General features: G+C 55.0%; 1 protein-coding gene across 1 annotated transcript in view; it reads left to right on the top strand.

Annotated features, from left to right (window-relative positions):
* Positions 1-7,500, top strand: part of LOC137306680 (aggrecan core protein-like) — a 39,590-nt gene extending 32,090 nt beyond the window's left edge. Inside the window, exons 7-9 of the mRNA XM_067976024.1 lie at positions 166-456; positions 830-1,435; positions 5,408-7,500. Coding sequence (XP_067832125.1) covers positions 166-456; positions 830-1,435; positions 5,408-7,329 — 2,819 coding nt within the window. The 3' untranslated portion in view covers positions 7,330-7,500. The remainder of the gene's footprint in view (positions 1-165; positions 457-829; positions 1,436-5,407) is intronic.
* The last annotated feature ends 5,551 nt before the right edge of the window (positions 7,501-13,051 follow it).

The raw sequence follows: 13,051 nt of genomic DNA, 5'->3' as shown, positions 1-13,051 counted from the left end.
TTAAAACCGCCCTCTTTGACCGAGCTTTTGGTCGCCTGTCCTAATATCTCCTTACGTGGCTCGGTGTCAAATTTCGTCTGATTAACGCTCCCGTGAAGCGCCTCGGGGACGTTTTACTACGTTAAAGGCGCTATATAAATGCAGGTTCTTTCTTTCTTTCTGTAGGAATGATCTTTAACAGCGAGTCGGACGGGCTCAGCTTCGAAGAGGCCGCTCGGTTCTGCGGGGAGCGATGGGCCCAGTTGGCGACCACGGGCCAGCTGTACGCGGCGTGGAGCGGAGGCTTCGACCACTGCACGCCGGGGTGGCTGGCCGACGGCAGCGTGCGCTACCCCATCGTCACCCCCCGGGAGAGGTGCGGGGGCAGACTTCCCGGAGTCAAGACCGTTTACGCCTTTCGCAATCAGACGGGCTTTCTTGACCCTGCGTCTGTCCATGGCGCTTTCTGCTTTCAAGGTAACACCTTATTATGTACCGGTAGATGTGACAGGGCGCTATATAAATGCAAGAGTCTTCATTCTGGATCGTCACTCTTAAAATCTGGATCTTTAGTTTTCTAGCATCAATGTTCCCTCGAATTTAGAAGATTAAGGGGTGATCTAATCGAGGTGTTTACGATGATTGAAGGATTCGATAGGGGAGATGGAGAGATCGCTTGCCCTCTACATTGCCAGTGCCTCCCCGAAAAGTGACCCTCCAAACACCGAGCCCTGATATCGCTCACCGTACCTAATCTTATTGAAGGGGTGAGGCTCCTCAGAATTGTCCAGTCAACGGCAACCTCTCTAATCTCATTCTTTCTCGTGTTGTGTTTGTATCCTCCCTGCAGAAATGGAAGAGTCCGACACCAATACCCAATATGGCGACTTTGCGACGGATGCGGAGTACGAGGACCACACAGAGGAAACTGTCCTGCTGCAAACGGCGACAGAGGGGTTCGAGGAGCCCGAGGCCGAGGAGGTCAAAGGAGCCGTCTCCAGCTTCACGTCGAGGGCAGGGGGTCTCAATTCCCCCGCGGCCGAGCTCGGAGAGCCGCCGGCCTCGGCAACGCCTCCGCCGCCCGGCACAGGGCCGGCAGTGCCCGAAGTTGGCGCCGTCCCGCGATCCCCGGCCACGACGGCCGCTCCGGCACGCCGAGACCAGCAGGGGTCCGCCCACGGCCGGGGCCAGGGCTCCCCCGGCGGAGATCGGCAAGGGCAAGCCGCCGAGGATCTGAACCGACCTGAACCCGAGGTCAAAGCTCAAGACAGGCAGCGAGACCCGGACGAGGGAGACGATGCCGTCGAGTCCAAATTCCAAGCCCCCTTGGGTCAAGGTTCACCGCCAGTCCGGAACAGCACAGGATTCCCGGGATTTCCAGGCTCTGCCACCCAGGAAGAGCCGGAAACGGAAGGCAGGAAGGAACCAGAGACATCGGGCGTGTTGGCACCAACTGGTAAGTGTTGATGGAAAGAAAGAACTTGTGTTTCTGTCGTGCCTTTCAGGACGTCCCAAAGCGCCTTACAGCCAATGAAGTACGTGTTTCTGAAGTTTGGCCACTGTTGTAATGTCGGAAACGCGGCAGCCAATTTATGCACAGCAAGATCCCACAAACAGCAACGTTGATAAATGACCAGATCACCTGTTTTTTTTTTTAGTGACGTTGGTTGAGGGATAAATATTGGTCCCAGGACACCGGGGAGAACTCTCCCCCCTGCTCTTCTTCGAAATAGTGGCCGTCGGATCTTTTACGTCCACCTGAGAGGGGCAGACGGGGCCTGAAAGAAGGCACCTCCGACAGAGCGGCACTCCCTCAGTACTGGCACCGGGAGTGTGGGCCGGGATTTTGTGCTCGAGTCTCTGGAGTGGGGAGTCGAACCCACGACTGCCTGACTCGGAGGCGAGAGAGAGAGAGAGAGAGAGAGAGCTACCCACTGAGCCATGTTTCGTCAGTAGGCGTGGGCAGCAGATATGGCGTTGGCGCCAATCCTTAGACCATTCGGTCAACCCTCTCGTCTGGAGCTAACCTGGTTTCCTGATCTGAGGGAGGATACCTATTGCCTCCGAGGGGATTCTGAGGAGGCAACAAAGGAGAGAGTGTTTCAGGACACAAGGTTGAGTTGCTTTCTTTGGGAAGGAGGAGACTTGGAGCTGGTCTATGCTCCATGTGTTCAAGATGAGAACGGACTTGATGTGGGCAACTCCCTCGTGACGAAGAGTTCGATTTTCCCTGGGGGGCACAAGTTTAAAAACATTAGGGGTTAAGAAGAGATGTGAGGGGGAAAAACTCTTCCCCCTTCCCCCCCCCACACACAAAGATTTGTGGAACAATTACAGTAAAAGCAACCCATATGAATGTTATGATCGAATAAACACTCAAGTTGGTGTGGCGATGACAGAGCTGCCTTTATCCCAGACTCTGGAGCATGCTCCCCAAAGATGGGCTGAATGGCCTCCTCCTGTGCAATCGGAGTCTATGATAAGAGTATAGGAACATATAGGAGCCTGGAGTTGCTACTCCCATCAGTCGGGCCATCTAGTATTCAACTAACAATATGCCTGTGACACAAAGCACATTCGAAACATCTCACTGAAGGAAACGGGATTTGGGATTTCTGCCTTTGGTAAGCAATGCACCATCAAAGCCCCCCCCCCTACTCCGATATTCAGGTCCCTGCTAGTAGCCCGTTGCCTGGTTAGAATTACATAGCATTACACAGAATTTACAGCACAAAAACAGGCCATTCGGCCCATCTGATCTGTGCTGGTGTTTATGCGCCACACGAGCCTAATCTCAATTGGTGGATACTGCGACTGTTGTATTTTTTTTTCTGTTTCGTTTGTTTGCTCGGTGTTGTAGTTTGCTGCCAGGCTCCGAATGTTGTCTCTGACCTTCCTGAGACGGGCGAGGCTAACCCGGTCGAGCAGCCATCACTTGCTTCCCTGGAGCTCAGGTTTCCTCACCCTTTATGTGAGGCGCCTAAGTCGGAAGGGCCAGGCGTGAGGTCGTCCAATTTGGACCCAGAGAAAGATAAATCAGAGTATTTTCTGAATGGCGAGAAGCCGGGAACTGGGAAGGAGCAGATAGATTTAGGGCTCCAAGTACAGAAATCACTAACAGCCAGTAGACAGGTACAAAACAGCAATTAAAGAGGCTAATGGGACGTTGACCTTTATCTCGAGGGAGCTGGAATACAAAGGGGAGGGAAGTTATATTATAGTTGTACAGAGCTTAAATGGAGTTAAGATACAGATCAGCCATGATCTAATTGAATGGCGGAACAGGTTGGAGGGGCTGAACGGCCTCCTCCTCTCCCTGTGCGACACACAAAATGGACAGGTTGGAAAAGACCGTCAAGGCTGCCCCACACAACATGATGGCCAGAGCATCACGACTAGGAATTTGCCCTCTCCCCCCGTCCCGGTAACCGTTGTAAACTTCTGGGAGAGGCAAAGAAAACCACAGGGCCAATAAGGGGAAAAAATACTCTCCTCTCCGACCCCCTCAGACGATCGAAACCGGTCCAGGAGATCGCACGGGCCAGGTGCTGTCTATAAAGAGACTTACCTTCTACATGACGAGATCTCTGCCCCAGTCAGGAATGGGTCCAGCTCCCTTTTGAAGGCAGAGTGAGGGCGGAAAGGGAGGGAGGGAGCTCGCTCGCTCGCATGATGGCCTCTATCTGCGCTGTGATTCTACGGAAGCCTCCAGAAGCAATCAATCTGAAATGCGGACGTGCGAGACGCCACAGTCCCAACCGGGAATCGGTGCTGCCAGCTTTCGCTGGCACCCTCCTTCCCACCCATCCGTGCGGAGAGCCCCCTGCACGCACACCGCCCGGTCAGATCAGCCTGCTCTCCCCAAGTGCTCCTGTCTATCGCTTTCGTTACTGGCCATTCTGTCTAACCCAAACACTGCCCTTATCTTCAGCCTCTCTCGCTTGTCTGCTATTCCTTTGCTGCCTTTCAACCCTCCTTTGCATTTTCCGAGGACTTCTGAGTTTGTTCTGGCTGTTTCCCGGGTCCAATAAATCAACTGCAGGAGATATGATCTCAGCGGCCATCGTGATAAAGGGAGCTCCACCAGGTCACACCCATCGGGAGGGACGTAACTCCCCCCAACTGCACCAGAAGGTTGGGACTTGATTGCTCGGGCTTTGTGGAGAGGTGACCCATTACCCCTCCCTACCTGAACACCGACAAACCGCGGGGTCCTTGGCGTGACGATGTCACAGCTCCTCTCCCAGGTGACCTCTCGGCAGTGGTGGAACACTCTACAAGCCTGGACATCTCTGTCTGGTTGACCACTCCCCAAGAGGGTGACTGGTTGAGGAGGCACTGTCCTCCGGGGGTGGTGGGGAGTGGCGGGGTGAGGGTGGAGGGCGAGATGGTCCGTCTTGCCCTCCGTGCCGGCCAACAAATCCCGCACGGTGACTTAACGTGCGTCACGCAGCTCGGGCCAACTGTGGACCTTCAGGTCCATCAAAGATGGCCAGCGAGAACCTAGTGCATTTACCCCCTCTTCCTGAGGCGTGAACTTACACCGGGTTTGCATTTATATAGCGCCTTTAATGCTGTGAAAACGTCCCAAGGAGCGATTATCAAACAAAATTTGACACCGAGCCACATAAGGAGATATTAGGACAGGTGACCAAAAGCTTGGTCAAAGAGGGAGGTTTTAAGGAGCGTCTTAAAGGAGGAGAGAGAGGCGGAGAGGTTTAGGGAGGGAATTCCAGAGCTTAGGGCCTAGACACGGCCACCAATGGCGGAGAGATGGAAATCGGGGATGCGCAAGAGGCCAGAATTGGAGGAGCGCAGAGATCTCGGAGGGTTGGAGGGCTGGAGGAGGTTAGAGAGAGAGGGAGGTGGGGGCCATGGAGGGATTTGAACGTGAGGATGAGAATGTTAATCGAGGCCGTCCACTCAGATGCCAGCGAATCTCCAACGCGGCCGTTTCTCACGCACGAGTCTTGAGCGTGCTAATCAGCCATGGGCAGCATCGCAGCCAAGTCTGGACCCCGCCTTCATCCAATGGAGTTGAGATGCAGGTCCGCCCTGATCTAATTGAACGGCGGAGCAGGCTCGAAGGGCCGAGTGGCCTTCTCCTGTTCCTTTGTCCCTTGCGCTCCTGCCCGAGACCCTCGCCCCGCGACCCAGGCCCTCATTACGTACTCCTCCCTCTCATCCTGGGGACATCCCTGGGCTCTCGCTTGGGTCTTTATGCATTTGCTGATGATTTGTTTGCTTTCCGATAGTTTTTGTTTTACCTTCCTTTTTCAGACAGGGTCGTAAGTTGGCTTATTACGGCCGCAGAGTTCTCGCTCAGCGATCTTGCTCCACTCGGCTACTTGCCCTCTCGTGTGCTCTCTCCCTCTCTCCCCCCATCCTTGTGTTTGGTTTCTTTCTCTCTCTCTCTCTCTCTTTCTAGGCAAGGACCCGGAGCCGGAAACAACGACCGATCCCGGGTCAGCTTCGGAAGGAGACCGAGGGGGAGGACATCACCGAGGTCGGACGCGGGCCTCCCAGGAGAACGCGAGGGGGATGGCCTCCCTCTCCCCAGGCACTTTCGGTGAGGAGGGAGATGTGGGGCCCTCCACTGTCCCAGCACAAGAGGAGCTACCATCTCGGCTTGCCTGTGAAGATACAAATAAAGCCTTTGTGGCGTTGGAGACCCCACCAAAGTCGCCTCAAAGCCCTGGGTCACTTGAGACTCCTCGGGAGAAGGGTAGGGAGCAGACGGGACTAATGATGACCACCTCCGAAGGAGCAGCATCCAATGAGGCTGGCAAGGGACTTGGGGCAATGGGTCCAACAGAGGCCAAAACGATGGGAGATGTTCTCCTCAGTGGGGCAGGAACGGAGCTGATGGCCCTTGGGGAACCGAATCCCCCTGGTCAAGAAACGAGCGTGATGCCCCCTCCGTGGCACCGTGGCAAACTTGGGAGGAGCACCCCGGCAGCTGGGTTGGCACAGAGCTCCAAACCAGGGCACGGCCCCGACTCAGCCAACGGCAAAGCCGACGAGGCAGCCTCAGAATCTCAGTCAGCCACCCCCGGACGCCTGGTCACTCTCTACACTCGAGCGAGGGGCGAACATTTTGGGAGGAGCCATCACAAGGCGGACGGCGGAGACTCGACTCCTAACCCCCCCGTAGGACCCTCAGGCGCACCGGCCTCCAGGGACGACCTCATCGGCGCTGACCACCGCCTCACCAACCCGGGAGATCTTTCCCCTGCAGGTGCCACCGGTAAACCCATCGAGGGAATTCAGGGAGCAGCAAATTCTGGGAACTCAGCAACCCCTGTCCGAGGACTGAGTGGAGCATCTGCCAGGTCAGTAGGGCAGGAAGAGCATGGGAGTCCACCAGGAGAACGTTTGCTCCCGTCTACAGTCGGATCCGTCCTTGAAAGGGGTGGGACGATAGGGGCGGAAGCTTCTGGAATCTCGGGCATTGGCGTCCATACCACCGCTGACCAATCTTCTGGCGTCGCTGGAGGCGAAAACCATGAGCTTTCATCTGGAGAACCTTCGGTTACAGATCTGATTGTCTCTATTGAAGAAGTACCTGAAACTGCGGGAAGTCCTGTTTCTGGAACCCCAGTGACCTCTGAACCCAGTCGAGACACTTTCTGGCTATCGAGTCATGAAAGTTCCGGATTTCCTTCCAGGAAGGCCTTCATCCCAACAGCCACGGGAACAAGCACGGCCACGAAACCCGATAATTTCCTCATTTCGGCGTGGGATGCACCGGGCGTTAGCCCTTGGAGCTCAACAGATGCAGGAGTGCGCCCTGGGCGCCATTTTGGTGACACCTTCAGCGCAGAACACACTGGACCCGCGGAAGAGGTGATTGGAGACTCTTTCTCAACCGTCGAGGGTTCTTCTCCCGAATCACTCGGAACGCTGCCCGGCCTATCCGCCCGCAGGGAGCTCGGTGTCTCACCGCGCCACTCCTCCACCTCAGCCGGCCCGGAGCGCGGCAGGAGCCGAGGACCCGGCGTCGGGGGAGAACCAGGCGAGGCGACGCCGTTCCCGCTCGGCAAGGCGCCCGCCCCGCCGGCCGGCTCGCAAAGACCCCACGGCCCGCCCGACGGGAGCCTCGCGCCCCTGCCCGAGACCCTCGCCCCGCCGCCCAGGCCCACGCCGCCCGCGGCCTTCGAGGAGGCCTGGAACGATGAGCTGGAAGGGAGCGCCCGCACCCCGCCTGTCGATCTCATGGGAGCCCCCAACCCCGTCCCGCCAACCGAGCAAGAGGCACGAGGCCACGGTGTAGAGGTGACAGGTAACCAGTGCAGCTGTGTTTTTCTAACTATCCTTGGCGCACTCAGCTCCAATGTCTTGGGGTACTAAACTCCCCTCTTCCTATCCCCCTCCACCTGCTATACTATCTTATATTTCTAAAGTTGAAATCAGGAAGAAGACACGAGCACATATCTGGCAAACCCTTAAAAAATAGAAGAAAGAGAGAGAGAGAGAGAGAGAGATCTACCAATGCATGAGAGTAACTGAAAACTTCTATGAAGTGGACAATCTAATGATTTCCATGAAAATATCATTAAAGTATTTTACAGACATAAAAAATGTGATGCTGTATCTTTATTCTTGAATTCCTCATCGCAAACTAATTTCCCTCCTTTTCTTTGTGGTTATATCTTTCCTTTCCCCCACCCTCCCCACTCCCCGCAAACTTTAATCTTTCCCTTTGCCTCCTCTGTACTTCACGTCATTTATGTTTGGGCTTACGGGAGGAGGGGGGTTTTCCCCACGAGACAGTTTCTCCCTGAATTAAACTGGGGGTATGTTCGAGACGCGGGCTCGAAAATCAACGGAAGTAAGCTAGAAAGGATCGCGAGGTAGATGACCAGAAGGGACTGTCGTGCCTCTCGCCACCTCACGACGTCCCGAAGCCCGTTACAGCCATTGAGGCACTTTTTTTTGACGTGTGGCCATGTTGTAATGTAGGAAACGCAGCAGCCAATTTGCGCACAGCAAGATCCCGCAAACAGCAATGAGATGATGACCGGACAATCTGGTTTTTTTTAGCGATGTTGGTTGAGGGATAAATATTGGCCCAAGACCCCATGTCGGGATGGTGTGTGTGTGTGTGTGTGTGTGTGTGTGGCTTTGGCGGTGGGACAGAACTCACACGTTCTAGAGTTGCCACTTGGAATCTGACAAGCAGATAGTCTGGTTTTGGAGTGATGCTTTCTAAAACGAAGAGCAGACATGGCAGTCCGATATATTTTTGAGGTAACACAAATTTACACATCCGCTAAACTGGCCCGAGCATCGGAAACCCCGGGATACAGATTTAAGGTAACAAAAACAGGAAGGAGAGGAGGAGAATTTATTTTACGCAGCGAGTTGTTCTGATCTGGAATTCACTGCCTGAAAGGGCGGTGGAAGCAGATTCAATAATAACTTTCAAAAGGGGAATTGGATAAGTACTTGAAAAGGAAAAATTGCAGGGCTATCGGGGAAAGAGCAGGGGGGGAGTGGGACTAATTGGACAGCTCTTTCAAAAGAGCCAGCACAGGCGCGATGGATCGAAGGGCCTCCTTCTGTGCTGTGTGCTCATCATAGAATCACACTCAGTTGAGTTCGCACATTGATAACTAAAGGTCAGTACTGTCGGAGGGTCGGTACTGAGGGAGCGCCGCACTGTCGGAGGGTCGGTACTGAGGGAGCGCCGCACTGTCGGAGGGTCGGTACTGAGGGAGCGCCGCACTGTCGGAGGGTCAGTGCTGAGGGAGTGCCGCACTGTCGGAGGGTCAGTACTGAGGGAGTGCCGCACTGTCGGAGGGTCAGTACTGAGGGAGCGCCGCACTGTCGGAGGGTCAGTACTGAGGGAGCGCCGCACTGTCGGAGGGTCAGTGCCGAGGGAGCGCCGCACTGTCGGAGGGTCGGTACAGAGGGAGTGCTGCAATGTCGGAGGGTCAGTGCCGAGGGAGCGCCGCACTGTCGGAGGGTCAGTACTGAGGGAGCGCCGCACTGTCGGAGGGTCAGTACTGAGGGAGCGCCGCACTGTCGGAGGGTTGGTACTGAGGGAGCGCCGCACTGTCGGAGGGTCAGTACTGAGGGAGCACCGCAATGTCGGAGGGTCAGTGCTGAGGGAGCACCGCAATGTCAGAGGGTCAGTGCCGAGGGAGCGGCGCACTGTCGGAGGGTCAGTACTGAGGGAGCGCCGCAATGTCGGAGGGTCAGTGCCGAGGGAGTGCCGCACTGTCGGAGGTGCCGTCTTTCGGATAAGGCATTAAACCGAGGGCCCCGTCTGCCCCTCTCAGGTGGATGTAAAAGATCCCACGGCCACTATTGGAAGAAGAGCAGGGGGAGTTCTCCCCGGGGTCCTGGGCCAATATTTATCCCTCAACCAACATCACTAAAAAAAAACAGATGATCTGGGTCATTATCACATCGCTGTTTGTGGGATCTTGCTGTGCGCAAATCGGCTGCTGCGATTCCTACATTACAACAGTGACCACACTTCGAAAAAGTACTTCATTGGCTGTAAGAGGCTTTGGGACGTCCTGCGGTCGTGAAAGTTGCTATATAAATGCATGTTCTATTGTGTCCTTAACTTGTCTTTTACTTTGAATGTACGGCCCCCTGCCCTGTGCTAAATCTTGAATCAATGGCAAGGATTAACTTTTTATTTCCCATCTTACATCTCCGCATTTTAAGATGAGCCCGCCACAAGATGGCCGACCCAGGACTACTTTCAGCTTCTTCGCTGCGGTGGAATTGATATTCCTGGGCAGCCGCGTAACCCTTCAGCGGGAGGTGTATTTCGACGCGCGGAAAAGCAGGGCAGGATGTAATACAGTGAGGGGTGGGTTTAGGCACGAGTCGGGGGCCCCCCCGGGCCAAGTTACGGGAGACATCAGACACTTCAGTTGTTGCTGCTGGTGCTGGTATGTGTCTGCTGGGAGATTTAAACACTGCTAATGACTGATGAGGGACTCCGGTTACGCAGAGAAGCTGGGGAGAGAAGGCTGAGGGGAGATTTAATGGAGGCGTTCAAAATCATGAGGGGGTTTTGACGGAGTAAATAAGGAGAAACTGTTTCCAGTTGCAGGAGGGTCGGTAACCAGAGGACACAGATTTAAGATAATCGGCAAAAGAAACAGAGGAGGGGGGGTGGAGACAGCGCGGCCTCGATGGGCCGAATGGCCTCCTTCCGTGCTGCAACCTTTCCATGAGACTTCTTTTTAAAAGCAGCGAAGGTGTTCTGATCAGGAATGAGCTGCCTGAAAGCGAGTTCGGGAATTACTTTCGAAAGGGAATTGGATAAATACTTGGAAAGGAAAAATTTGCTGGGGCGACGGGGAAAGAGCAAGGAGGGGGGCGTGGGATTAATTGGAGAGCTCTTCCAAAGGGCCGGCACGGGCACGATGGGCCGAATGGCCGCCTCCTGAGCTATATGATTCCCCAAGGTTTCTTCACGGGAACGATTATCAAAAATTGACACCAAGCCACACGAAGCAATATTAGGACAGGTGACCCTAAACTCGGCCAAAGTGGTCGGTTTTTAAGGAGAGTCTTAAAGGAGGAGAGAGAGGCGGAGAGGTTTAGGGAGGGAATTCCAGAGCTTAGGGCCGAGGCAGCTGAAGGCACGGCCGCCAGTGGTGGGGGTGAGGGGAGTGAGGGGATGGACAAGAGGTCAGAGTTGGAGGGGCACAGGTCCTCTGTACGTGAGCCTGAATGGTGAATGTCAGCCGGCTATTCAACTGCAGAGGCAACATGCAGGGACCTGATCCAGCCCTCGCTGAATGTGGACGGGCGTTTTCCTGTAGGGGTTATTGGACCGGGAGGGCCGCACCGACAGGTTGCTCTGTTGGTTGGGCCAGGCCACTGAGGTCAACTGAGGTCTTGCCCCGGCCTCCATGACTCAACCGACTGGGATCAGCTGACTTATCCAGAACCCGAAACAAATCTTGGCATCTCCCAGCTCTGCAGGGCACCACAGGGAGACATTAGCAATATTTACTTTCTGACTTGCAATTTGGGTTGTATTTTGGGGACCTGTGACTGAGGTGTGGGAATGATTCTGTCTGTAATATCTCGCTCCTGAGGAGGAGTTGGAGGAGGAATTGTTAAAAATTGGGATTGGCAACATCTCTGTAAATGGGTTCAAGTCACCAGAAAAACCCCTTCCCATTCACTCCCATCGTACAGAATCCCAATGGGCCAAACCCCTTCCCATTCACTCCCATTGTATGGAATCCCAATGGACCAAACCCCTTCCCATTCACTCCCATTGTACAGAATCCCAATGGGCCAAACCCCTTCCCATTCACTCCCATTGTACAGAATCCCAATGGAACAAACCCATTCCCATTCACTCCCACTGTACAGAATCCCAATGGACCAAACCCCTTCCCATTCACTCCCATTGTACAGAATCCCAATGGACCAAACCCCTTCCCATTCACTCCCATTGTACAGAATCCCAATGGAACAAACCCATTCCCATTCACTCCCATTGTACAGAATTCCAATGGACCAAACCCCTTCCCATTCACTCCCATTGTGCAGAATCCCAATGGGCCAAACCCCTTCCCATTCACTCCCATTGTGCAGAATCCCAATGGGCCAAACCCCTTCCCATTCACTCCCATTGTACAGAATCCCAATGGACCAAACCCCTTCCCATTCACTCCCATTGTGCAGAATCCCAATGGGCCAAACCCCTTCCCATTCAATCCCACAGTATAGAATCCCAATGGACCAAACCCCTTCCTATTCAGGTCAGAAATGGGGATGTTTCCTGATGATTGCACAGTGTTCAGTTCCATTCGCAACCCCTCAGATAATGAAGCAGTCCGAGCCCGCATGCAGCAAGACCTGGACAACATCCAGGCTTGGGCTCATAAGTGGCAAGTAACATTCACGCCAGATAAGTGCCAGGCAATGACCATCTCCAACAAGAGAGAGTCTAACCACCTCCCCTTGACATTCAACGGCATTACCATCGCCGAATCCCCCACCATCAACGTCCTGGGGGTTACCAGTGACCAGAAACTTAACTGGACCAGCCATATAAATACTGTAGCTACGAGAGCAGGTCAGAGGCTGGGTATTCTGCGGCGAGTGACTCACCTCCTGACTCCCCAAAGCCTTTCCACCATCTACAAGGCACAAGTCAGGAGTGTGATGGAATACTCTCCACTTGCCTGGATGAGTGCAGCTCCAACAACACTCAAGAAGCTCGACACCATCCAGGACAAAGCGGCCTGCTTGATTGGCACCCCATCCACCACCCTAAACATTCACTCCCTTCACCACCGGCGCACAGTAGCTGCAGTATGCACCATCCACAGGATGCACTGCAGCAACTCGCCAAGGCTTCTTCGACAGCACCTCCCAAACTCGCGACCTCTACCACCTAGAAGGACAAGGGCAGCAGGCACATGGGAACAACACCACCTGCACGTTCCCCTCCAAGTCACACACCATCCCGACTTGGAAATATATCGCCGTTCCTTCATCGTCGCTGGGTCAAAATCCTGGAACTCCCTCCCTAACAGCACTGTGGGAGAACCTTCACCACACGGACTGCAGCGGTTCAAGAAGGCGGCTCACCACCACCTTCTCAAGGGCAATTAGGGACGGGCAATAAATGCCGGCCTCGCCAGCGACGCCCACATCCCATGAATGAATAAAAAAAATCACTCCCATTGTACACAATCCCAATGGACCAAACCCCTTCCCATTCACTGTCATTGGATAGAATTGTAAAGTGGTCTTTCATTGAGATCAAGACGACGGAGGATGGTGGGAGAGGGGGAGCGGGGTGGGGGGAGTGGAGCGGGGAGGGGGGAGGGGAGCGGGGAGGGGGGAGTGGAGCGGGGAGGGGGGAGTGGAGCGGGGAGGGGGGAGTGGAGCGGGATGGGGGGAGGGGAGCGGGGAGGGGGGAGGGGAGCGGGATGGGGGGAGTGGAGCGGGATGGGGGGAGTGGAGCGGGGAGGGGGGAGGGGAGCGGGGAGGGGGGAGTGGAGCGGGGAGGGGGGAGTGGAGCGGGGAGGGGGGAGTGGAGCGGGATGGGGGGAGGGGAGCGGGGAGGGGGGAGGGG

The sequence above is a fragment of the Heptranchias perlo genome, chromosome 44, assembly GCF_035084215.1.
Source record: "Heptranchias perlo isolate sHepPer1 chromosome 44, sHepPer1.hap1, whole genome shotgun sequence".
NCBI lineage: Eukaryota > Metazoa > Chordata > Chondrichthyes > Hexanchiformes > Hexanchidae > Heptranchias > Heptranchias perlo.
The sequence above is the reverse complement of the archived record's forward strand: the minus strand, read 5'-3'. Positions and strand labels throughout refer to the sequence as shown.